The 24,262-nt window shown below is 51.2% G+C and overlaps 4 protein-coding genes across 6 annotated transcripts in view; 1 reads left to right on the top strand and 3 right to left on the bottom strand.

The window, feature by feature from the left end:
- Positions 1–1,025: 1,025 nt before the first annotated feature.
- Positions 1,026–8,779, bottom strand: LOC128799069 (guanylin-like). Of its 2 annotated transcripts, XM_053963175.1 has the most exons (4): positions 6,135–6,201; positions 5,797–5,848; positions 2,795–2,984; positions 1,026–1,935 (listed from the first exon to the last, which is right to left on the bottom strand). In XM_053963175.1, exons 1-4 carry the CDS (start codon positions 6,140–6,142, stop codon positions 1,871–1,873), a joined length of 315 nt encoding a protein of 104 aa, XP_053819150.1. In that variant the 5' UTR covers positions 6,143–6,201; the 3' UTR covers positions 1,026–1,870. The 2 variants fall into 2 exon arrangements, with proteins under 2 accessions (XP_053819150.1, XP_053819148.1); XM_053963173.1 differs by lacking the exon at positions 5,797–5,848 and having other exon boundaries at positions 6,135–8,779.
- Positions 7,624–17,559, top strand: LOC128799088 (uncharacterized). Its single transcript, XM_053963193.1, has 8 exons — positions 7,624–7,632; positions 8,598–8,706; positions 8,869–8,999; positions 9,083–9,190; positions 10,157–10,400; positions 16,253–16,328; positions 16,871–17,007; positions 17,300–17,559. Exons 1-8 carry the CDS (start codon positions 7,624–7,626, stop codon positions 17,398–17,400), a joined length of 915 nt encoding a protein of 304 aa, XP_053819168.1. The 3' UTR covers positions 17,401–17,559.
- On the bottom strand, positions 10,565–15,400 carry LOC128798900 (coiled-coil domain-containing protein 81-like). The gene is made up of 11 exons (XM_053962840.1): positions 15,217–15,400; positions 14,983–15,044; positions 14,345–14,501; positions 13,700–13,956; positions 13,261–13,346; positions 12,634–12,737; positions 12,262–12,379; positions 11,924–12,032; positions 11,422–11,600; positions 11,027–11,145; positions 10,565–10,686 (listed from the first exon to the last, which is right to left on the bottom strand). The coding sequence occupies exons 1-11, from the start codon at positions 15,326–15,328 to the stop codon at positions 10,580–10,582; spliced, it is 1,410 nt and encodes a 469-aa protein (XP_053818815.1). The 5' UTR covers positions 15,329–15,400; the 3' UTR covers positions 10,565–10,579.
- A 1,401-nt stretch (positions 17,560–18,960) lies between the features above and the next one.
- The window catches only part of CCDC30 (coiled-coil domain containing 30), a 35,067-nt gene continuing 29,765 nt past the window's right edge, over positions 18,961–24,262 (bottom strand). For both annotated transcript variants that reach the window (XM_053962838.1, XM_053962839.1), the window contains exons 20-24: positions 22,775–22,916; positions 21,248–21,384; positions 20,851–20,962; positions 20,035–20,102; positions 18,961–19,446 (exon numbers count right to left, since the gene is read on the bottom strand). In XM_053962838.1, coding sequence (XP_053818813.1) covers positions 19,248–19,446; positions 20,035–20,102; positions 20,851–20,962; positions 21,248–21,384; positions 22,775–22,916 — 658 coding nt within the window. In that variant the 3' untranslated portion in view covers positions 18,961–19,247. The remainder of the gene's footprint in view (positions 19,447–20,034; positions 20,103–20,850; positions 20,963–21,247; positions 21,385–22,774; positions 22,917–24,262) is intronic.

Raw genomic sequence — 24,262 nt, 5'->3', positions numbered from 1 at the left:
GCTGTGCTGGGATCTGAGGATTTGTCACATTAGTTTTAAAGGAAAATAGGAAGTCTCTCCTCTATTTGGAGAAATAACTTCAGGTTTAAAAGAAGCCCCTGCAGTGTTTAAGTCAGGAAATCCCATTTCCCGACTTCAAGGCAGCAGGAAGAGCCTCAGTGAGGGACTCTCTATTTGGAATTTGCTCTGGGTGCATTTTGTCCTGAAGTAGTCAAAATAGTGGGTGTAAGGAATCCTCTTCTACACCCTCACAGATTTCCTGTCAAATGAAGTAGGAATTTATGCACCTCATGATAATTTTCTAACATCAATTCTGGATTAAGGCTCCAAATTCCAGGGCTAAAGATACAGATTTGGTGCACTGAGAGTCTTGGTGGAACTTGCTGAGTTGAGGGCTCCATATATAAAAATGGGGAAAAAAAAATTAAACAGTTACAAATAGGAGGGAAAAATGTAAAATCTCTGATATGGACTTGGACATGACAAGTGGGGGTACTCAGCCTGGAGAAAAGGGGGCTCAGGGGAGACCTTCTGCCTCTCCACAGCTCCCTGGGGAGTGCAGCCAAGGGCTCTGCTCCCAGGGAGCAGGGAAAGGATGAGAGGGAAGGGCCTCAAGTTGTGCCAGGGGAGGGTTAGGCTGGACATCAAGAGAAATTTCTTCATGGAAAGCGTGGTCAGGAATACAAAGGGGCTCCCCAGGGCAGTGGTGGAGTCCCCATCCCTGGAGGTGTCCAAGGAAGGGCTGGGCAGGACACTCTGGGCTGGGTGACAAGACAGGGACCAGGCAAAGGTTGGACTCAATGACCCTGGAGGGCTTTTCCAACCCAAATAGTTCTGTGATTCTGTGACTACAAATTGGTTTTAAGTTCAGGACATTGTTAAAATATATCTTTTATTCAGGGAAGCCGCAGACATGAAATGCCTTATATGGGGAAAAAGCAAGGAGGCAAGGAGAGTATCCTAAAACAAAATCCACCCCAAAACCCAGCAAAAACAAACAAAACGAAACAAAATAAACCAAAAAATCCAAATTATTACTAGTTTTTTATTGCCTATACAGCATATAAACATGGACAGATAATTTCTTCACAATGTTGCCACCAATAAATAAAACAACAGGCAATGCTTTCATTTCAGTGTGATTCTAGCACTGCACTTTGGAATTCCTTTCTCTCAAAGAGAGTTTAAAGAACCTTGATATTCCAGCCAGTGAAGAAATGTTCCTGTGCTGCTCTACACCCATTCCCTAAATCAACAGCAATCAGTACAAGGAACAGGCTGATTTCTGGCTGTCAGAGTGTTCCTAAACACCAGGAATTCAGCTCGAGTTACTTGTTGCAGTTCTGCTACAAACTCAGAGGTGTCACCTGCAGACAGGTGGAAGGGAAAGGGATCCAACACACTGGGAAGGAGGGACTGGGAAAGGGAATAACCCAGTGATGTTGTGTGTAGGGGAGGCCAAATCACGGGCAGATATTAATGATTAGATACTACTTATTGGACATTAAATATTAGATATTAGCCATTAAAAAGGCTGCAGGGGATGCTGAGTTTCACACAGCTTGTTCAAATCCAGGCAAAATAGTGGGAAATGAAACCCAGGGCATTTCCATTCCAGTGCCACCCAACTCCTGCAGCACTGGAACCTCTCAGAGGAGTCCCAGCCTCTGTGCTGGCAGATCTGCTCTGCTGGTGGCACCTGATCCAGGTGCTGCAAGACTGCAGGGATGTCCTCACGAGCAGGCAGCTCCAGCTTGGCTGGAGTGGGAGATGAAGCCCAGGAATATTGATTGGTGAAAGTACATGATCTTGCCACAGGAATGCACAAACTTCCCAGCTGGACGTGTCTTTTGTGGGTTTTTCCACCTTCTCAGAAGCAGCCAGCGCAGGCAGCATTGGCACAGATCTCACAGAGGTCATCCTCAGCAGCCAGGCCTGTCCAGGAGAAAGGAGGGGTTCAGTCAGATGCCAGGAGGGCAGAGCCACCTGTCAAAGCATTTGGAGACTCATTTGCATTCCTGCTTTATCATTTGAAAGACCCTTGTAGGTAGAACTGCTCTAAGTAAAATTAGCTCATGCTAAAATCTGGCTGAAGGAACGAAATCAAACCTGAATTCCTTGCGAAGCCATGGGAACATGTGGAAGCAAGAGGACAACAGGACATGGCAGCATTTTATCCTAAAGTGTCCCTTGTACTGGACAGTAGATAACTGCAATATAATAACTTAAAAAAGCAAACACTGCAGCAGCAGCCCATGGCAGAGGGACTTTGGACAAGGAGGAATGGCTTAGAGAAGGGTAGATTTAGATGAGATATTGGGAGGAAAATCCTCCCTGTGAAGGTGGGCAGGCCCTGGCACAGGGTGCCCAGAGCAGCTGTGGCTGCCCCTGGATCCCTGGCAGTGCCCAAGGCCAGGCTGGACAGGGCTTGGAGCAGCCTGGGACAGTGGAAGGTGTCCCTGCCATGGTAGGGGGTGGAATGGGATGAGCTTTAATGTCCTCCCAACCAAACTATTCAGTGATTCCATTATTCTACTCTGGATGAACTTTTCCCTGGTCACAGCAGTGGGATGTGCCCAGGGAACAGCTCAGCTCAGCACTGCAGGAATTTTCCTTAGGTGGTTCACGGAGCCTGACCTTTGTGGGAGAAAGGGCAGCACAAAGGCAGCACAAACCCTCCCAGCTGCCCTAGAAGTGACACAGAAGTAATTCCGTGGCTTTGCCTCCTGCTGTGGAAATGTTTGAGGTTGAAAATTGTGGTAAGAATTAAAACTGTGAAATATGAACGACATACTCAGCCTCCTAAAAATCATGAGCGCATCTTCCCTCTTGCACACAGGCCGGAATTCCTCAGGGAGGTGTTTTTCTTGGCAGGGGGAATAGCTGGCCATGGGAACCATCATGCGAGGGTTGATGCGTCTGTTGCCATCCATGAGCTCCTTCAGCTTCTTCACGGACTCCAGGGGGAATCTCAAGTCTCCATCCTGTGAAGAACCAGAAAAAAGAAGTGTCAGGAAGTCAGGCCTTTTGCAAATCCATTCCATTTCAACCAAGAGCTCTCCCAAAAAAATATAGCAGAGGGAAAAGATGGTGTTGAAAGAAAGCCAAGATAAAACCTGTGTTGAATAAAGAACAGAGGGAGAATTCGGTCCTGGCTCATCCCCATGAGACAGACCCATAAAATCTGGGATAGGAAGATCCAGGCTGGGAATCTTTAGCCTGAAAAGAGAGGACTGGGAAATATCACAGAATCCTGGAATGGGTTGGGTTGGAAGGGACCTTAAAGCTCTCCTCATTCCACCCCCTGCCATGGGCAGGGACACCTTCCACTAGACCAGGTTGCTGCAAGCTCCATCCAGCACTTCCAGGGATATGCTGGTAGAAATCTACAAAATCGTGACTTGAATGGGGATAAATGGGAATTTATTTGGCTCACTGTTTCTCCTAACACAGCAGTGGAAGTGTCAAGTGTGGGCTGTGACCTGGCAGGGTGTGGCCACACAAAAGCAGCTCCTCTTTCACACCACACATTGCTGAGGGCTTAAACCCTTCACCCCAAGACTTTGTGGAAAGTTTCCATTCATTTAGAATCACAGAATCTCTTGAGTTGGAAGGGACCCACAGGGATGATTGACTCCAGCTCCTGGCCCTGCACAGATGCCCACCAATCCCACCCTCTGCCCATTTAAAACTTGCTCACACAATCCATGAAGAACAAGTTTTTGGAAGCATAAATATAACACTTCTGACTCAAAGTTCACACCAGAAACTTAAGGAAGCTGGGACAGGACTCTGAGAAATATTACTCTATGTTTTAGTTGCTTCTCCCTATTCATTGGTTAATGGTCATACCCTCAATTTCAAGGGATTTCCCCTTTTTGAGGTCATAAATTTAAGTTGCAGGTGTTGCAGCTGTTTAACCAAGTGCACAAAGTCTGTGCCCATCTGCAGATAATCAGAGTTTGGCCTGGGAAACAAATAAGCATTTTCAAACAGATTTATATCTGCTGTTTTAACATGGTTTCATGGTTTCATGTAGTCAGGGGATGTGGGAGGTTCCAACCCCATGGCAGTGTTTGGAACGAGATGAACTTTAATGTCCCTTCCAACCCAAACCATCCTGGGACTCTGGAATCAAGTAACATCAATCAAGAATCAAGCTCTTCATCCAAAGAAATAAAATGCAGTGACTCTGATACTGCAGAAGACCAAATATTAGCATTTGTTTCACATCCCCATGAGTCCAGTGAGGAATGGTGTGAGATAAGTGGGGAGGGAATTTGATTCTGGCTGGGGTTTTGGAGGGGTTTTTACAGTATCACATTATTTTGGTGTTAAAGGTTTTAAAAACCCAATCAGATAGACTTTGGATATGCATTTACTTAGTCAAAATCTTTTCTTTTGCAATCAGTTTATGATCTTAGGTTAATTTATCAGTGGAACTCAATGATCTTAGAGATCTTTTCTGATCTTAATGATCTATAAAAGTTAATCAGGCACTGGCATCAGCTGCCCATGGGAGTGGTGGAGTCACCATCCCTGGAAGTGTTCCAGAAACATGTGGATGTGGCACCAGGGGAAATGGTGGATCTCTCTGTGCTGGAGGAACAGATGGATTTAATAGTCTTAAAGGGCTTTTCCAACCTAAACAACTTTCTCATTCTGTGATCAGCCCTGGCTGCCTATGAAAAATTCACTTTTCCTATAAAGGCAGCTCTAGATTCAGCTGTTGGTCACACAACTGAGAAGCAAAATCCATAGAACTAAAAAAAAAATCCTGCAGGCACAGTTTCAGAGAAATCAGGAACTGGGAAGAAACCCTGAGATCTGCAGGTCCTGGGGACAAAAAAGAACAAAGGAACAGCAAAATAGAGACAAAACTCAACCACCTCAAGTAAGAAAGATGTATTAGAGAGAGCTAAATTTGATGTACTATGGGACAGGGAAGGGAAGTCTCGGGAACAATTTCAGGGAAGAAGAGTGCAAGCCAAGAGTGCAGTGAAGAATCAAAGAATCAGTCAGACCTCAAAGACTTCAGGTGAAAGGAGTGCAATGCACTCAGAGTTCGCTGCAAGTACAGTGGGGAAAACATAAATGTAATGATTAATGAGAGAAGAATTCCAGCCCAAACTCCAGAGATGCACTTCCTACTCTTTTACACAACCTAGAAGCATCCATTCTCGTTTATTAATATTTTTTTATGGCTACAAGTGGAAAACAGGGATGTTTTTCACTGGGTAGGAAGCTGTTTGCTCCTCTGGAGACTGTAAATGTTGAAGAATGGTTTGAGAGAAAGGAATAGCTTAAACCTGCTACCTCTGGATATCTCTGTCATCCAAAGGACAAAAAAAGAGGCTAGTCCAGGACACAAAGACACCTTATCCCTGGAAACCTGCTGTCCACACACAGAGAGAGTCAATAATTGTTTAACAAATACTCATTTTCCTGGTCCCCAGAGGAAGTTGTTTGCATTGCAATCAGACTGAAATCTCCACATTGTCTCTCAGGAGGAGTGCAGAAAGATCCAAAGCTTTCCCAAAAACAGACCAGGGCCCTGAAGCACCTTCTTGACCCCTTCCACATTGCATGGAGTATCAGCAATAGGCACTGTGTACTTGGAAAATTTCACAGAGGCTCCTTTAATCACTTCTCTGCCTATTAATATTTAATTGGATCCAGCTAAGCTCTTCTTTGCCCTTTTTTTACAGGCTCCATCCCATAAACTCACAGATCATTTCCAAAAGGAACTTCCTGCCTAGAACCAGGTAACACAAGACAATTTATCCTTTATCATACCTTGTTTGCATCACTCTCTAAATCAGCACCTTCACCACATGTGGCTTTAGGTCTAGGAGAAAATTACGGGCATGAAACACCTCAGTCCTTAAGGGATTTCAGAGCAGAGCTATGGCTGGAGAAGGTAAATAAACAGCAGCAGCATTTAGTGATACCTGAAGTGTTTTACAGAAGGAAGACCCAGAGTACAGGGAGATACAGGTGGAAATCAAGGCAGAGCAAAGCAAAAATTCAGGTCTATTAATTGAGTTCAAGATTTCTGTTGCAACCAGAAGTTTAAAATATATCAGCATTTTGTTGAATTTGTAATAACAGCAAATGAAAGAGAAAAAACTTACCTGAACATAGACTGCCTGGGAGATGTGCACCAGGACAAGGACTGCCAGGACTGTCCAGGAAAGAAAGCTTTTCATAGTGCCTGCAAAGTCAAGCCTCTCCTGACCTGGACAGATCTTATTTCCTCTGCCTTTGGCCTTTCTCTGCCTTTTTTGTGTCTCTCAGACTTTCCCTCTTCTCCTGAGGTCTCAGACTGCCCAGCAGTCAGAGCTTTATAAAGACTTCATACAGCATCATGCTGGTAATCCATTAATCCAGACTTTCTATTGACATATCATAAACCCTGAGGGGACTCTCACTTATCTGCTCAGTAGTACAGCTGGCCAGTCACACCCAGGCAGATCCTGGGATTTATGACTGCTCCCACTTTGAGACACTGGCTGTGACACAGGCGGGCAAAATGTTCCAAACTGCAATAAATAAATGGTGGAGACTGAGCTCAGGCAACACCTGAAAGTCCCCATAATTCTGACCACTTCCTGCAGAACTGGAAGTAAAAAAAGAAGTTTGGAAGAAGATAGAAAAAAAAAAAAAAACAAAACTGTCCCAGACAGTTGCTTATTCTGGGAGTGCCAGGAACGCGGAGTGTAATCACATAATCATGGAATTGTTAAAGTTGGAGAAGCCCTCTAAGATCATTGAGTCCAACCATCAACCCAGGATCTGGTGGTAGGCTGTTCACCATTAACCTTGTCCCCAGATGCCACATCCACACCTTTTTTGAACATTTCCAGGGACAGTGACTTCACCACTGGCCTGGGCAGTCCCTTTCAGTGCCTGACCACCCTTTGCACAAAGAGACGTTCCCAACATCCAACCTAAAGCTCCATTGGCACAGCTTGAGGCCCTTTCCCCTGGTCCTGTCCCTTGTGATCCCACTCCTGTCAGGGCTTTGGAGAGAGCTAAGGACCAAGGCAGAGAACCCTGGGCTGCACCTGCACATGCCCAGCTATGAAATGTCATCTCTGCTTTTTGCAGTTCTAATTAAGAGGCGTGTGTTGAAAGGCACGGGGGGTGTCATTAATGGCAAAAGCTGCCAGGAATCAAATCCATTTCTCCATGACTTCCTTGCTTATATGGAAACACACACGGATGTCACAGAGATGGAGAAGGACCAACGTGCCCCAGCTCGGTTGTGACATCAAGCTCAGGTCCTCAAATCTGTAAATGATTTCTGGAATTTTGTGGGTTTGGATTAACACAGACACCAGGAGAACAGCATTCCTGATCCCAGCAGAACAGAAGAGGGCAACAGTCACCCACTAAGCACCTTCCTCAAACCCCAGCAGTGTTTTATGCCCCAAAGGCTCCAGTTCTTGCTGTAACCCAAATTATTGTTCAAGTTGCAGTGAAAATCATCTCTCTGCTTGGAGTAAAATTCCAGAATCCAAAGCAGCCATGTCCCTAGTCAGGGGGCTTGGAGGAAGGGAATGGGACTTTTCTGATTCAGTATAACCCAAAAATTACTGTAGAGTTGAAGCTGAGCTGACAATGCAGAGTGTGAGCTGACAGACTTTGCTTCTCTCCTCTCCACCAGCCTCATACACAAAATCTGAACCCCTGGAATGATCTTTATTCCAACAAAACAAGTCTGTTTCCTCTCCTGTAATGATTTCTCTGCTTTCTGCTGCTGTGGCCAGCAGCCAACAGCATTTGCAACCCCACAGCAGCTCAGGCCTCTGCCCTTAATTACTTTAATGTGGGTCAAGGGTGGAACAGCAAAGGGCAGAGCAAAAATCTCCTCTGAGAACATTTCATTTCCCACATGCTTGGGAATTTTCACAACCATTTTCTTCTCCAAAACCTGGTTTATCTTCAACCTGTTAAGTCCTGAGTACAGCTTGGTGGAAACTGAACAACAGATTAAAGAGGCATTGAGGGAACCAGAGAATTGGTAAGATTGAAACTAAACAAGATTATCAAATCCAGCCTTGGAGAGAACCCAAAGAGGCAGTTTTGGAGAGGTGTCACAGGAACACTGAACCAACAGACACAGACAGAGCTGTAGTCAGTGGTTCTGTGTCCAGTGAGGCGTGGTGTACCTCAGGCCCTGCCTTGGACCAGTGCTCCTTGACACCTTAGCAAGGGCACGGTGAGGTGGAGCACACCCTCAGCCCCTTGGCAGGTGGCAGGAAGCTGAGCAGGACTGGTGACACACCTAAAGGATGGGGCCATCCTGGAGGACCTGGCCACGCTTGAGAAGTGGGTCCATGGGAATCTCAGGAGTTCCTACACATGAGCTGGGAAAACCCCCAGTCTCAATACAGGCTGGGAGTGAAGGGCTTGATAGCAAGACTTGGGAGCAGAAAGACAAGAGCGGGACAAGCTCACTTCTGGACTGATACTGAAATTACCACAGCCCATGTTCAGGACCTTGTATTTGGCCGCCTTGGTCCTCCTGAGGCTCCCATGGGCCTACTTCTGGAACTTGTCCAGGTACCCCTGAATTGCATCCTGTCTCCCAGGTGTCTCACACTTGCACTGCTCAGCTCAGGGTCATCTGCCAGTGTGCTGAGGATGCCCTCGACCCCACTGTCTGTGTCGTTGACGGAGACATTGAAAGCACTGGTCCCAGTAGAGATCCCGAGGGAGACCCCTTTGTCTCTGGGCTCCATCCAAGCCCTTCACCACTACCCCGTGTGTTGCCATCCACCGAGCAATCCGTCCATGCAATTTGAATGATTCCAATTCAGACAGAAGGGTGTTGTGGCTTTGCTGTGCCCCTTTGCTCCTCAGTGTCACAATGGAGGTGTGGGTGGGGCCACCACCCCACACCACATCCACGTCCCTGTTCCACTTCTCTCCGGGGTTGTGAAGCTCCAGCTGCCTCACCAAGCTTGGGGGCACCAGGAACTGTTCAGCTGGAGGTACAGGAGGACAGCAGAGACCTTCTGCTCACCAGGTCTGCTCCTGGAGGTTCTGTGCTCTCTGAGACACCCCTGCCCTGCAGACCCAGCCCTGCCAGCCCAAGACTTGGGAGAGGCCAAGGCCAACACCAGAGGAACCTTCCCGTGTCCCCACTGCCCCGTCCTGCCTGTGGCCATGCTGGGGATGGAAGGTGGGTCTGGTTGTCCCAGTCCCAGGCTCATTCCCTGCTGTGTGGAGCCAGTTCCCACCCCGAGGTGAGAGGCCTCTGTGCCTTCATTCCAGTTTGTGCACAGCAGGACCTGGGTGGTTCCCAGGGACATTGGCTCCCCGTTCAGCGAAGTTTTACGTTATTTATACATTTTAGCAAACAAAGGCCTCAACATTCATTGGCTGCATGTTACAGAGCTCTCTAATTAATATTCTATCTTCTATTGGTTAAATGGCTGTCTCCCTTCTCACACTAATTGGTCCACCAGTCGTGTCCATCTCTGGAGTCAGTGGGATTCTGGAGTCAGTGGCCGTGACTTGGTTGTCATGATCCCCTCCTGCCAAAATCACCTTTCACAGAGTGAGCACCTTGGACTGATGACCTGGCCCTGTTTGTCCCTCCTTAGGCCGAGCCTCAACAGCCCTGAGGGCTGTGCAGCCCTCATAGGGACCTGAACAGGCTGGGGAGGTGGGCAGGGAAGAACCTTCTGAAGTTCAACAAGGGAAATGCAGGGTCTGCATCTGTGGAGGAACAACCCCAGGCACCAGCACAGGCTGAGGGTGAGGGTGACCTGCTGGAGGAGCTCTGCAGAGAAGGACCTGAGGGTCCAGGAGACAATGAGCTGTCCCTGAGCCAGCAGAGTGTCCTGGGGGGGCAAGGAGACTAATGGGATCCAGGGGGCATCAGGAAGAGCATTGTCAGCAGGTCAGGGAGTGCTGCTGCCACTCTGGTCAGTCCTGGGAGGCAAATCTGGAGTGCTGTGTGCACTTCTGGACTCCTCAGGACAGGAGAGACATGGAGCTCCTGGAGTAGGGCCAGTGGAGGCTGCAGAGATGATGAAGGGCCTGCATCTCCCTGCCAAGGAAAGGCCGAGGGACCTGGGGCTGTTCAGCCTCAGAGGAGACACAGATGAGAGAGGCCCTCACCCCTGTTTGTCCCTGTCTGCAGGGAGGGCTCAGAGCAGGGACCAGGCTCTGCTGCAGGAGGCCCAGCGATGGACAAGGGGAACGGGCAGGAACTGATGCCCAGAAGTTCCAGCTGAATGTGGCAGAACTCCTTTGCTGTGCAGTGATCGAGCCCGGAGCAGGTGGTCCAGAGAGGGGCTGGAGTCTCCCTCTCTGGGGATATTGCAGACCCATCCAGACACAGTCCTGTACCATGTGCTCTGGGATGGCCCTGCAGGAGCAGGAAGGTAGGACCAGATGAGCCACTGGGGTCCCTTCCAACCTCACCCGTCCTGGGACTCTGTGACTGGAGTTGTTCATGTCCACCAGTCCCATCTGGGTCACCAAACACTGTTGTCCCAACCAGGGACTCAATCCCTGGTGTGGAGCAGCAATTTACACACTAAGGCGATGGATTTCTAGGTCTTTATTCCTTTTTCCATGGTGCCATGAGGCTGCTCCCATGTCCCAGTTCTGTTGCTGCCTCTTCATGGACCTCCAGCTTCTTCACCAAGCTCAGGTTAGATCCAGAAGCTGTTCAGGATTCAGGAGGTACAGGGAGAAGGGCAGAGACCTTCTGCTCACCAGGTCTGCTCCTGGAGGTTCTGCAGTCTCCCAGACACCCCTGCCCTGCAGACCCAGCCCTGACAGCCCAAGACCTGGGAGAGGCCAGGCCAGAGAGCAGAGGAACCCACCCGTGTCCCCAGGCTCGTCCTGCCTGCGGCTGTCACCTGGGGCTGGTTCAGGGACAGCTCCAGGAGCCCCCACACCCAGCCAGCAGCACAGACAGTGCTACTGCTTCCCAGGGCTGCTGCCAGGCAGGGGAGGAATGTGCTGCCACGGGAAAATGCACCCATTGCTTGGAGATACTTACTGAGGGAATCGTCGTTGGACCATTTCCGTAACTTGTTCATCTGCAAGGCCTTCGTGCACTGCTCCCGGGCTACTTTGTATGGCTGCAGATTTAGCAGGACCTGCTTGGCTCGCGGGGTCCTGCAAGGCAGGGACAGATTCCCCTCTCACTCCCTGGCTGGGATCCTGCCTGGCCCAGCTCCTGCTGCTCTTGTGTCCACATTCCCCTTGGCCCCACCACCCCCTTCAGCATGGGCACGTGGCACACCAGGGTCAGGGGCTACCCCAGGGCATGCCCGTGTCAGGGGATGTCCAAGGGACCATATCCAGCCCAGAGCTCAGGGCTCCACTTCCTTGATCCTAAAGGGGTCCCTCCTAGCTGCTCAACCCCCCTGACCCTAACTTCCACACTCCTACCTTGGCTGTGGTCTTATTCTCCAAGGGGACAGTGTCTTCTTCTCCTTTGTCCCTTCTGGGGACAAAGCAGCAGCCACTCCTGCCACAGCAGCCGCTCTCTCCTTCCTTAGCTTTTCAAATCCTCCAGGAGAGAATGCAGCAGCCTTCTCCAGGCTCCTCTCCTCTGCCAGGGGTGGAAGCTGTTACATGAAGCAAAGGGAAGGCAGCTCAGACATTTTGGCAACAATAAGAGTCTCATCCTGCAGACCCAAGGGACAGTTTGGATCCCTCCTCTGTCCCCCAGAGTTTTTGGCAGTGACCCTCTGCTTCCTGAAGAAGTCTGGACACCATAGAGGTTTGGGTCAGCGAAAGATTCCTGGCAACACAGTACAGAATGATGAAGTTGTTCCCAGGACTGAATGGAGGACCCAAAAGACATCCCAGAATGGACAGACCCAAAGGGATCCTTTCAACAGCCTCCCTGCAGCGCTGCAGGACACGATCCTACATCCACGTAACGTACCTGGACATGTTTTCCCTGCCTGGTGGGAGCTGCCAGCCCAGCTTTGGGCTCTTCCATCTCCTTGGTGGCTCTGCCCTTCTTCACAGAGTTCTCAATTGGAGGCAGCAAACTGCAAAGACGCCACACAAGTGTTTTCTCTGAGAACACCTCCCCGGTGTTTTTTCCAGGCCTCTCCAAAACACTGCTGCCCACTTCCCACGCCATGGGAAGGGCCAAGGCCTAGGGCACGTGCCCATATCTGCTCTCCATAAGTACAGGCAGCATGGCCAAAGGTGACAGCTCCTCACACCTGTCCAGGAGCATGGAATTACCAAAAGTCAGCTCTCCCAGACTCTCACCTCCCTCTCTGCACTCCACCATCAGCCTTTGTCTTTTCTCTTCCTGTCACTTTCACATCACGTATCCGACTTGGAGAAAGACTCGGACGAAGAAGGAGGCGTTGGCTGGGAAGGTTCCCTGAAGAAAAGAGAAGAAGAAAAAGAGGAAGCTCCTCTCAACTGCATCTCCAGAATGCTTTGGACATGAGGGATCTCCCAGCCTTCCCGTCCCAGCCCAGTCTCCTTCCCTGAGGGCTGTCCTGCTCCATGGGCCTGTCCCACTGCTTCCTTGGGTCCCCATTCAGAAAAAGAGGGATGTGCTGGGACAATTTTCTGGCAGGACACAGAATTCCCTTTGGCATGGAGGACGTCAGTTCCTAGGAGGGGACGTACCCGGAGTTGTTTGGTGCTTGGTGTTGGTTTTGTGTGTTGTGCCAGTGCCTTGTAGGTAAACAGTTATAGGATGTGGCTGGGACTTCCCATCTGCCTGCACAAAGCTGCAAAGAAGGTGGGGACACCAGTTTGAATAAGGGCAGCGGAGTCCATGGCAGCCTCTGGGAAGAAGCTGTTCCCAGGTTACCAGTTTTCCAAGGGAAATGTAACACTGGAGCATGGGCAGAAGAGTCTCCCTCCATAGGGCTCTTCTCAGCCAGGTCTGGGATCCCACTTGTCAGAGAGGCTTTCCAGAGAAAACAAACCCGCAGTGACTGAGAACATCCCAGGCTCTGGGGCCTGTTGGTTCCCAGTTTTTCTCAAAAGAAAAGGAAGGAGCTGGTGAAGCTGAGTGCTCCATGGCCCCCAGCTGTGCCTCCAGTGGTCTTTCCCACTGAGGTGGGAAGGTAAAGCAGGCCCTCTTCCCAGGGAATACACCTGAAGAGCTCCCCAAAGAAGCCAGAACGGCCATGGACCTTGCACAATTTCAATTAAATACATCCAAGGATTCCTCCCACATGGGAGAAGCCAGGACCCAAAGGTATTGCTGTACATCACCCCGCCATGTACAGAAACAATTGCACTCACTGCGGCAGCACAAGGACACCTCCAGGAGGAATCTGGGAAATGTCCTTTTCCGTGTGCGCTATGAATAACGGCTTCAGATTTGGTGACTGCAACAGGGACAGAGACATGGCAGGATCCACAGGGAACTTACCTGCTGTTCACAAGGCACAAAACCCCTCTTCCACTCCTTGCCCCAGCTGCCCCACTTCAACACCCAGCCCCAGCTCTCTCTCCACCACCCTGTGCCCCTACGTCGTCCCAAATCCATGAACAGCTCCACCACCTCAGCGTTTTGGGACAACAAGGCCACGCCAGCAGCATCTCCACAGGAGACAAAGCCCAGGGCTAATTCCCTGGGAGCAGGATGGCAGGCTCAGCTCCCAGGACCATGGAAAGCCACCCAAGGCCACGGCTGTGTCCCCAGGAGTTTGAGGGAACATGAAATACATGCCAGACTCACCTGGAGCAAACTGTCTGCCACGCTCTGTGACTGAGCCACCTCTCGGACCAAGTCTTCAAAGAACCTCATGGCCACATGCTTTCCCCGGCAGACCAGGACGCCGATGTCCTTGAACACAAATTCAAAGTTCTGGCCACTTGACAAGGCCCACTCACAGATCTTTAGCGTGGCCTTGATGCACATAACGATGGTGGCTTTGGGCTTGTGCAGGCGCAAGGCCACCTCAGCACAGACCAACTCGTCAGCTTTGGAGAGCCCTGTGGAGAAAGCACCCAACACGAAGTCACTCCCTCAGCCCTTCTGCGGCCCCCTGAGAGCCCACCAACCCCCTCCCACCACAGTGACTCTTCACCCAGCAGCAAATGTCCTGCTTTTGTGCCAAGAGCCCCGGTCCCTGCACTGCCAGCTCAACCACCACGCTCCAGCTCCACAGAACCTCTCAGGGGGCTGCAGGAGCCAGCAGGAATGCTGGTTCCTGCCTTCCGAAGCTGGTGGGGATCAACAGTCCCTTCGGTGCCAGGAGATTCTCAGAAACACGTCCAGGAGCTCTCCAGCAGCAGCCAGCACACGGCGGGCACCCAGAGAGCCCTGGAGGGGCTGCTGGAGGTGTCCGAAGGGAGCACAGGGCTGAAGGGCTCGTCTTACCAGGCATGGGGCTTTTCCCATGGAGGAGCTTCTTCCCCACCAGAAACAGCTTGTTCAGATCAAACTCTGGACTGTCTGCCATGAAACCTTCCCCTTCTCCGTGCCAGATGGGTCTTTTCATAATGTGGATGGTACCCAGGCCCATCAGCCCAACTCTCTGGAAGCAAAAGCAGGCAATCAGAGGGCAAACAGGAGGGAAGGCAAAGGGTGATCTGTGGCCTTTCCATCCCTGCAGCTCCAAAGCCTGAGATGGAGTCCCCACGAAAGCTTTGGAGAAGAGCCTTTCACTCCAAATGGTTCCTCACTGCCTCCTCTCCAGGATCTTCAGGGTGCAAGACATGTGGAGAAACTCCTGGAGCCTGGGAAGGCCCAAGGAGTGCAGAAGGCCCAGAATGGCTGGAAATGAGGATGTCCCTCCTTTCCAGCCGTCCTGGGGAAGAGCCCAAAGAGGAAATCCAATGTTCTTCTACTCAAGCGTCGCTTGACTTCTTGCCTGTGCTCACAATGGGTCTCTGACTAAAATGCAGGGTCTGCCTGGGACAATTCTGCCCTCTAGGCTGGCTGAGGGCCAGACAGGATGGGGAAGGATCAGGAAACCCCCATGGTCTGAGGGAGGACCATGAGGAAACCAGCCCCACCTTCTTCAGCAGCAGGTCTTGGTGATAGCACTCAGACACACAGTCCCAAACTTTAGTGATTTCTGTCAGGAGAAAGAGCCGTGCTGAAGTTATGAAGTTCATCATCCTCCCTTCACTTTCCCTAATGTCAGATCCCCTTCTCCAAAGGGACCCTCTCCCTGGGCAAAGCCACCAACACATTCCCACCCCCAGGGGCAGGAGGATGCCAGGCCCCCGGCGATCTCCAGGCTTTACCATCCTTGTTGAAGTACACAAGATCCGGAGACAGTGCGAGGAAGAAGCTAGAGAAAAGCTCTGACATGGCTGCAGCTCCTCCTGCCCGACCTCTTTCTCTCCTCCTGTCCATCCCACCATGGCCTTGGGATGGGAGGCACCACAGCTGTGCTGGTCTCTGGCTCTCAGGGAAGTGGTGTTATGGTTCCATGGAGGCAGAATGTCCCATTGTGACCTCACATGTGTCATCAAGGGGCTGCAGAGCCCCACACAGACACCCCCCTGCCCCCAGGCTTCACCCTACAGGGGAAGGAGGCTGCACTCCTCGTTTTGAGGGGCTGCCCCCACCCAGCCACTGCCCTTTCCGAGGAGTCTCCCACAGCCACTGCTGAAGCAGCTGGAAAATCGGATGGAAATGGATTTAGAATGCTTTACACAGATACTGTTACACTGATAACTGCTGTGTTACGAGTTAGGAATTTGGCAGAAAACAAACCTAGTTTCCCAGCTCGTCCTGAGGGATCAGAGGGGCTGGGAGCAGCAGGGCTGAATTCCTGATAGGAGCCAGTTCCACTTGGCAGGTCTGGTCACATCCAGTGGGAACTTTCACAAACAGAAATTCGCCAGCAGTGCAGTTTATTGGAGCAGGTTACAGACTCTTGTTAGACTGAGAGTGATAAATGCACTGGGCCCACAAAAGCTGTGTAGGATGAACATTCCCAGGAATTCTCTGATGCATCTGGAGGCACAAATCTTCACTAAGGGGTGTCCATGCTTTGGGGAGGAGGGAGGAACATCCAATTTATCTGGAAATGAGGGATATCAAGAGCCATAACGAGAAAGATTACAAAGGTCTGGGTCTTGGCAAGGGCAGAAGAGAATGTGGCACCTGAGCAGCACTCCCTCTTCCCCCTGGCAGATTCCAAGGATAGGGATTATCTAACCTCTGCCTGATGGCCCATCACCCTCTCAGCAGGTGATCACACCCAGCTACTCCCATCAGCACATATCCCATGGAAATCCCTTGTCTCACACTGTGGGCTTCATTCCTACACAGGCACAGAACTGCAGCACAGGACACCTCCAAGGCACTGGTGTTTGCAGCGTCAGGAGATGACAGGCTTCAGTCATCAGTAAGTTTCCATCCTGGCCAGAATCCAAGTTATCCGAAACATTTGGAAATAGTTTTCAAAACTCCAGCAACAATGGTGCCATTCCACTGAGGCTCTGACTCAGGCAGGGGGTGTTCCAAGGCTGTCATCAGGGAATGACTGATTATCCTTTGTTCCTCACCTTGGACAGGCAGCTGCTGTTCCTGTTACACTCAGGAGCTCCTGGTACGGTCAGGGGACACCTCACTTTACCAGGTGCTTATCAGGAGCTCCTGTAGAGCAGGGGGAGGAGGATGCACCACAATAGGTTATTGCAGAAACAGCCATAGGGCTGATGCTGGATGCACAAACAGTCTGTGAAGTGTACTTCTGGTGGGGTTCACCCAGAGCAGGGTGCACTGAGTGTGATGTACAGTGGAACTGATCCCACTTACCTGGATCTGCTGTTACCAGCTACAGGGATCCCAGTTACCCCATACCAGATCCATTCCTAGGCTGGGCTCAAGGAGCACAAACCTGCAGCACAGCCCCAGAGAGCTCCAACGGTGCCATTACAATCACAGATTCATTTCCTGTGTCAAACCACTCCACATGGCCTCACGCAGGGATTTACCCAGGGACATCCCTTCTGGGCAGGATGAAGGGGACAAGCCCATCAATCTGTCCCCTCCAAACTGCAGGTTGAACTCTCATCCCCTAGGTAGGTACAAAATCGGGGTATATTCCATACCTTCATAACCACGACTGTGCAAAGTGCTGTGGGAAGGATCGTGGTCAAACCTCCTGTTCTCTGTGGTCCCAGTGCACAGAATATTCCTTGGTAGGAGTTGTTGGGCATCAAGCAGAAGAACGAGGCCATGCCCTGCTCCATGTTCCTCCCAATGCCACATCCACACAAACCAAGGGACTTCCCTCTGGTTCTGCATCTGCACCATTTCTGGGCCCTGTCACATTTGGAGCTTTGCATTTTCTTCCCTGTTTTATGCTTCCAGCGCTGGGGAGGTCCCACCTCAAGTACTGTGGTTGTTTTGGGCCCCTCACTACAAGACAGAGCTCGAGGCACTGGAGGGCTGTGGAAAATTGCCCATCCTGATGTGTGGGCACAGAGCTGCTGTGAGGTGAGGGAGAACTGATGCAGCTGTTCCAAGGCATCTCTGAGGTGGGATAACTCAGGCTCTTGGGTTAATACATCCCTTGGAATGGATGAAAGGACACTGAATGATTGGTGTTTAAACACATACATACATACATACATATTTTTATATATCTGTCACATTTATTTTAACACTTTGGTTGCAATGGAAGTCACCTATGTAGCCATTTTGGTTATTTCCTTTAGAAATATTCCAATATAAAAGTATAAAAATAACACTTTAGAAAATACACAAGGAAAGGAAAGGAAAAAAGAAAGGATCAGAGTAGAGAGTGGAGAGGAAAGGTCTCACCACCCATGGGTGCAGTGACAAGACTTGGTTATTGCAATTTCAGTGTCCACAGTCAAAGTGATGGTCACAGTCTGGTTCCATCAGGGGTGGAAGCTCCAAAAATACAAAGTTCAGTGGGTCAATACAGGCTCAGGCTCAGTGGGAACAGCCAGGTGTTCCCTGTGTCAGCAGTTTTACATTGTCCAGTGTAACACTGGGGTCATGCCCAGTCCTCGGGTGGAAGGCCTAGAAATGAGTCTGTGGTCCCTTCGGGGTCTCTGATGGTTTGTGCCCTTCTAAGCCCTGACTCTGCCTCTCCCTGAGTGTGGCTGAGGCAGTTCTGCCCCATCAGAAGGGGTGAAACCCCACAGCCCCCCCATGGGAGTGTTCCTGATACCTGCCCTGGGGTCTGGGGTAGCCACAGGCTCGGTGGGGGGCTCTGGGGTAGCCCAGGGCACAGGCAGAGGGATGAGGATGCACTAAACTCCCCCAGGCAATGCTCACACGCACTGTGGTGTGCACAGCCCAGGGCTCTGTGACACAGAAAATCCCATGGACAGGTTCTGTGCACCCCAAAAGGCTCCTTGAGGGCTGTGGGGAGCCCAAACAGGCACAGCCAGGGGCCGGGGACACCCAAAGGCAGTGCCAACAAAACAAACCAAGGGCTGGGGATACCCCCCAAAATGGACACCAGGGCTTGGGGTACTCTCTAAGGGACAGCCAGGGTGCAGAGGGGGCACACTGAGGGGTCCAGAGCTCCCTAAAACACACAGGGAGAGCCCAGGAAGCACAGAAAGGCCCATGGAGATGCACAGCCACGCTCTGTTCCCACCTGATCTGCAGTTCTGATCCTGCTGCTGGCATCCTCAGGCTCCCTCCACTCCCTGTTTTGCATGGCCTGATCTCTCTCACTCCCACCCCAGCATCCTCAGAGACCATCAATTCCAAATGTCTCTCCTTTCCTCTCCTGGATGCTCATATCCCTCCTCTCTTCTGCCCCTATTCCATGTCCCTTTGCCCTTCCATCTCCCTCAATCTCTTTTCTGACCCCTCTGCCCATCACATCCTGCCCCCAGAGCTTCTCTTTCCTCCCATCTTCCTTCCCTACACATTCCCATCCTCTCCCCAGTGCTCAGATATCCATTTCACCTCTGCACAAAGCAAAGGGAATGCTGAGAGCGTGGAAAAAGGGCAATGACAGTGTGTGGGCATGGATTGTGGGCACAGGGTAAAAGGGAACTTCTCTAAGTTTTATTTATAAAATTTATACATTTGGACTGGACAGGGTTGAGGGAAGACCCCCTCTACCACTGTAATGAGTTTATCTACAAATTCCAGCCTCCGGTGGACCTGGAATCACACACACATTCACAGGTGGACAAGTAAAAAAAAAAAAAAAAAAAAAGCTGTGGAATCACTGAGTTGGAAATACCCCAGAAATGGCGGGGTCAGTCCCTTTGGCAATGCTCTTTGCAGGCTGTGTCCCGTGGCCCTGCGGCTCAGAAGCCGTCGCGGCTCAGAAGCCGTCGCGGCTCCGCGGGGCCGCGGGGGCCGCGCTCTCCCCGGGAGAGGCCACGTTCAGGTACCCCAGCTCCGACGGCTGCCAGGGGGACAGGCAGAAGGAAGAATCCTGGCTCTCAGCCTCTCCCTCAGGCTTTGTGCTCTGCGGGGCCTTCAGGGCGCCGAGGGGCTCGGGGAGATCTCGGGGTGGGAAGCTGGAAATAAATTTCCATTTTCTGTCATTCTGTGGAGTCTGAGTAAGCCTCACCCAACACCTCTGAGCAGCACAGAATGACGTTGATGCTCTTCTCTTGGACCGAGGCTCCTCCTCCAGGCAAGGAAGGGACACCTTCAGCCAGCCCAGAACCTGCCTGGACCATCCCTCACCCCAGCAGTGCCTGGGGCTGTGACCAAACCCCCGGAGCTGCATCTCCAGAGCTGCAGGGTCCCTCTGCCTTCCCCTCATCTGGTTTGGCACGGATTGGAATGGAGGAACACATCCCAGAGGCTCTGGCCAGACTAGGACTCCAAGTCTCACCACCTCTTGTATAAAGACTCCTCCAAAGCCCCTGAGCACCAAGATTCCTAAATCCCAGAGTGTTCCCCAAAATATTCTGACAATTGGACTTCTCCATCCCATCAGCTGACAGGTTTCAATACCATTTGAATGCCATTTTAGTACTATTTTCCCTAAAATTTGACCAAAAAATAACAAGAAAGGCCTCTGGGAGGTGAAAGCACAGGGTGGAGCAGCCAAAATGCTCAAGTGGCTCATCCCTGGCTCCCCCTCCCCCCCACGGTACCTGGCACAAGGAGGTGGCAACACCTTACTCTGTGGTTGGCGTTCAGAGCCAGGAATGATCTTCGAGTCCTGGAAGGAGGAACAGAGACTTTGAAAGGAGGAGGTACAGGTCAGGTGCTGAATTCCAACAATTCCTGGTCTTCCAAGCTCTCCCCCAGCTTCACTGAGAGTCCTCTCCCCCAACTGCAGCCCCACAGAGGTGCTAATCAGGGATTTGGTTGTCCTTTGGGTGTAAATTTATACTAAAAAATCCAAACCAAGCCCCACCAAGGCCAGGTGAGCCCCAAACAGCCTTTTCCCCCTCAACAGCTCATTTCCAGCCTACCTGGAAATTAAAAATCTCTCCAAATTAAAAGTCCCAATTAACTCCTAAATCCACCTGGTTGATTTGAAAACTCTTTGATTTCCTAGATTTTCTCCATTTCTCCTGCCAAAGCTCTTCATTAACATGGCCAACTTCCACTCAGCTCAGGAGTTATTGCTCAGCTTGGCCTGAGGAGGGAACATTCCTCCTGGCAGGAGGAACATTCTCAATCTCACTCGTAGGGCTGGTTCTCCTTTCCTAGAGCCAACTTTACAACTGAGGCCTTTGAACAGCTCTAAATGTGCCAGGTGAGATTCCTGTCCCTGTGGAAGGGGATTCCCATGGCCAGCAGCTCAGGGATGAGCAGAGGCTGAGTTCAGCTCCTCACAAAGCCCCTCCTCACCATATCTGTCACCACCTTTTCCATCTCAAGGGATGGATCCAGCTCTTCCTCAGCCCCTCATTCATCAGGTTCTGTGATTCCTGCTGATCCTAGCCCTCCTGGGGTCTCACCTCAGTGTTGGGAGTGGGGCTGCTCCTGGCAAGGCGCTGGGAGGAGGCCACGTGGCTGGAGAGCTGGAGCTTGTCCTGCAGCCGGGCATTCTCCTCCTCCAGGATCTTCCCTCTGGGCATGGCACAAAGCACAAGTTATTTGCCTTCCAGCCATGTTCCATTTTCAAATGGGAATTTTCTCTTCCAACCTCAGAGCTGTTGCTTCTCCACAGCCTCCAGCTCAGTGGCGAGGTCTTGGATGGGAAAACGGGGTCATTACATCTCTAATTACAGCCATGAAAGCACTGCACCAATGGCTGGGGCACAGTCTAGACTTTCCTCTGGAATTCTTACGAGAAAGAGGCACAAAACCAGGAAAAGGGAGAATCCCAGGGGATGGACATCAGCAAGGGCCTACCTGCTCTGCAGGGAGGGAATCCCAGACCGGAGGCTCCAAGGGGACTCCTCCTGGTCTGATATTTTTTGGAGGAGCCGTCGCCTCTCCTGGAGTAATTTCTCATTCTCAGCAGTGATCTGGGCAATCAGCATCTTCCCCTTAGGGTGGTGGAGAAGGAAAGAACAACCACCAGTTACTCTTGACTCTTCTGTGCTCTCAAACCTCAGGGCTTTCCCAAGGGACCACCATCAAGGGTGCCAGCTCCTAAAAGCTTGGAGTCACCACCCCTGCAAGTGCCCAAGAACCGTGTGGAGATGGCACTTGGGGACATGGTTTAGTGATGGTGGGTGGATGGTTGCACTTGATGAAGATCCTCACCTTAAAGGTCTTCTCCAGCCTCAGTGACTCTGCAATGCAATACCCTGTTCGAGGTAAAATACCCCAAAAAGAGGCTCTGGGGTCACTTCCCAGCAGGAATTGCTGAGGCAAAGGGACATGGAGCCCAGCCAGTGTCAGACTGGGATTTGAGGATGTGGCTTCCCCCAAGGGCATTCCAGAGCCAGGAATTTCCTTTTGGCTTTTTGTTACTGCAGGTTGGTGCCCCTGGTCCCTTCCTGCAAGGAGGGACTTTGGACAAGGGCCTGGAGTGCCAGGAAAAGGGGGATGGCTTCCTACTGCCAGGGGGCAGGGATGGATGGGATATTGGGAAGGAATTGTTCCCTGTGAGGGTGGGAAGGCCCTGGCTAAGGTTGCCCAGAGCAGCTGTGGCTGCCCCTGGATCCCTGGCAGTGTCCAAGGCCAGGTTGGACAGGGCTTGGAGCAACCTGGGACAGTGGAAGGTGTCCCTGCCCATGGCAGGGGGTGGGATGGGATGAGCTTTAATGTCCCTTCCAACTCACACCATTCCCTGAATCCATGACCAATCACAGAATCACCAGGTTGGAAGAGACCTTAAAATCATCGAGTTAACCCAACACCTCAACTAAACCATGGCACCAAGTGCCACATCCAGTCTGTGTTAAACACCACCTCCCTGGAGAGACCATTCCAGTACTTTATCACTCTTTCTGTAAAAAACTTTTCCTCATATCCAACCTGTATTTCCCTTGGCACAGCTTAAGGCTGTGTCCTCTCTGTTCTGTCAGCGCTGCCTGGAGAAAGAGCCCAACCCTGCCTGGCCACAGCCACCTTTCAGGAGCTGGAGAGAGTGATGAGGTCACCCCTGAGTCTCCTTTTCTCCAGGCTAAACACCCCCAGCTCCCTCAGTCGTTCCTCACAGGGTTTGTGTTCCAAGCCCCTCACCAGCCTCATTGCCCTTCTCTGGACGTGCTCAAGCATCTCAACATCAAACTGAGGGGCCAGAGCTGGACACAGCACTCAAGGTGCCAAGTACAGGGGGAGAATGATCTCCCTGCTCCTGCTGGCCACACTGCTCCTCATACAGGCCAGGATGCCGTTGGCCTTCTTGGCCACCAGGGAATACTTTTGGAAGCAGCGATGCCCCTGCAGCCTCCCCTTGCAGGAGAAGCCCTGGATGTGTCCTCTCACCTTTTCCACTTGGAGTTTCGACTCGCTGAGCTCATTTTCCAGCTGTTTGATCCTGCTGTCCCTCTGTTTCACCTCATGGATGAAGGTCTCCTTGGCCCTGCGAATCCTGTCCTTGTGCCGGAGCTGCATCTCGTTGTATTTCCTGGGAAAACAGGGACGACCAGCAGGCTGTGAAAGGCACTTGTGCTCGGGGCCACCATCCAGGCAAGAATGTCCCAGGTTTATTCAGGCTCCTCCAAGTCCAAACTCAGAGGCTCAGCCATGCCCCAGCTTCTCCTTCCTGCCCAGAATGAGCACATGGACTGTCTGGATGCTTTCACTGAGCAGTTTGGGGGTGGTTTTGTTGGAAAATTTAATGTCAACCAAATGGAAATTGATAAAGGAAAAGGACCCAAAGCACTTCCAAAAGTGACTCCCAGCTTTACAAATCCTTGTGCTCATCCCTCCCAGCTCTTTAAAACAAACAGGGCACCAAAACTGGAAGTTCCAAGGCAAAGATAAGTTGGTTTTGTGGGTGAGGATGTGGATGGTTAAGGGAATGACGTTTGAATGGGAAGAAAATTTAGGAAAACCCTCTAAGATCACCAAGTCCCACCATTCCTCCTCCAGCACAGCCTGGGCCACCCACCCATCAATCCCCAAGTGCCACATCCACACATTGGTTGGAAAATTAAGAATTATAAACAGCAGTGGACAGGTCAAGAGGAGCAAGAAGAGCCACTTCAGTGGGAGCTTCTTTGAGTTAGGACACTGGGGACAAATATTTTTCCTTCCTGACACTTCTGATTTTTGTTCTTTCCCTCTTGTCAATTTGGGTAAAGTTCTTGTTTATTTTTATCCATTTGGGATAGAAGGGAAAATAATACCAAAAAAGAAGACACATTTCTACCATATAAGGGATATTTGCCCATGTTTGCTCAAAATTCATGATAAAAAAGCTACTCTGCTTCAAATTAACCAAAAGGGCTCTGGGGAGAAGGGAGCAGCTCCAGGGAGAGTCTTTGCTGACACCAGAGCCAAACCAACACCCAGACCATCCTCCTGTGCAGCCTTCAGCCACCAAGGAGAGCAGGAAGGCTGGGAGAGCTTGGAGTGTCCACCTGGAGAAGAAGAGGTGCCAGGGAGACCTCAGAGCCCCTTCTAGGTCCTAAAGGGACTCCAAGAGAGCTGAGAGGCACTGGGGACAAGGGCCTGGAGTGCCAGGACAAAGAGAAATGGCTTCCCACTGCCAGAGGGCAGGGTCAGATGGGACACTGGAAGAAAATCCTTCCCTCTGAGGGTGGTGCCCTGGCACAGGGTGCCCAGAGCAGTTGTGGCTGCCCCTGGATCCCTGGCAGTGCCCAAGGCCAGGTTGGACAGGGCTGGGAGCAGCCTGGGACAGTGGAAGGTGTCCCTGCCATGGCAGGGGGTGGGATGGGATGGGCTTTAAGGTCCCTTCCCACTCAAACCAGGCTGGAATTCCCTGACAGCAGACATGGGGGGCGAGCT

The sequence above is a fragment of the Vidua chalybeata genome, chromosome 22 (assembly GCF_026979565.1).
Source record: "Vidua chalybeata isolate OUT-0048 chromosome 22, bVidCha1 merged haplotype, whole genome shotgun sequence".
In the NCBI taxonomy this organism is placed as follows: domain Eukaryota; kingdom Metazoa; phylum Chordata; class Aves; order Passeriformes; family Viduidae; genus Vidua; species Vidua chalybeata.
Note: the sequence above shows the minus strand (reverse complement) of the source record. Positions and strands in the feature narration are given on the sequence as shown.

Coding starts and splice junctions, on each gene's coding strand:
- LOC128799069 (XM_053963173.1), bottom strand. CDS start 6,209: ATGAAAAGCTTTCTTTCCTGGACAGTCCTGGCAGTCCTTGTCCTGGTG. Junction 2,985..6,134: donor CCCAGGCAGTCTATGTTCAG/GTAAGTTTTTTC, acceptor GGTTCTTCACAG/GATGGAGACTTGAGATTCCC. Junction 1,936..2,794: donor CATGATTTTTAGGAGGCTGA/GTATGTCGTTCA, acceptor TCTCCTGGACAG/GCCTGGCTGCTGAGGATGAC.
- LOC128799088 (XM_053963193.1), top strand. Junction 9,191..10,156: donor GGCCATGCTGGGGATGGAAG/GTGGGTCTGGTT, acceptor CCCTGTCTGCAG/GGAGGGCTCAGAGCAGGGAC. Junction 17,008..17,299: donor GTTGAACTCTCATCCCCTAG/GTAGGTACAAAA, acceptor TTATGCTTCCAG/CGCTGGGGAGGTCCCACCTC.
- LOC128798900 (XM_053962840.1), bottom strand. CDS start 15,328: ATGGACAGGAGGAGAGAAAGAGGTCGGGCAGGAGGAGCTGCAGCCATG. Junction 11,601..11,923: donor GGCAGGGAAAACATGTCCAG/GTACGTTACGTG, acceptor TTCATGTAACAG/CTTCCACCCCTGGCAGAGGA. Junction 10,687..11,026: donor GTCCAACGACGATTCCCTCA/GTAAGTATCTCC, acceptor AATCCTGAACAG/CTTCTGGATCTAACCTGAGC.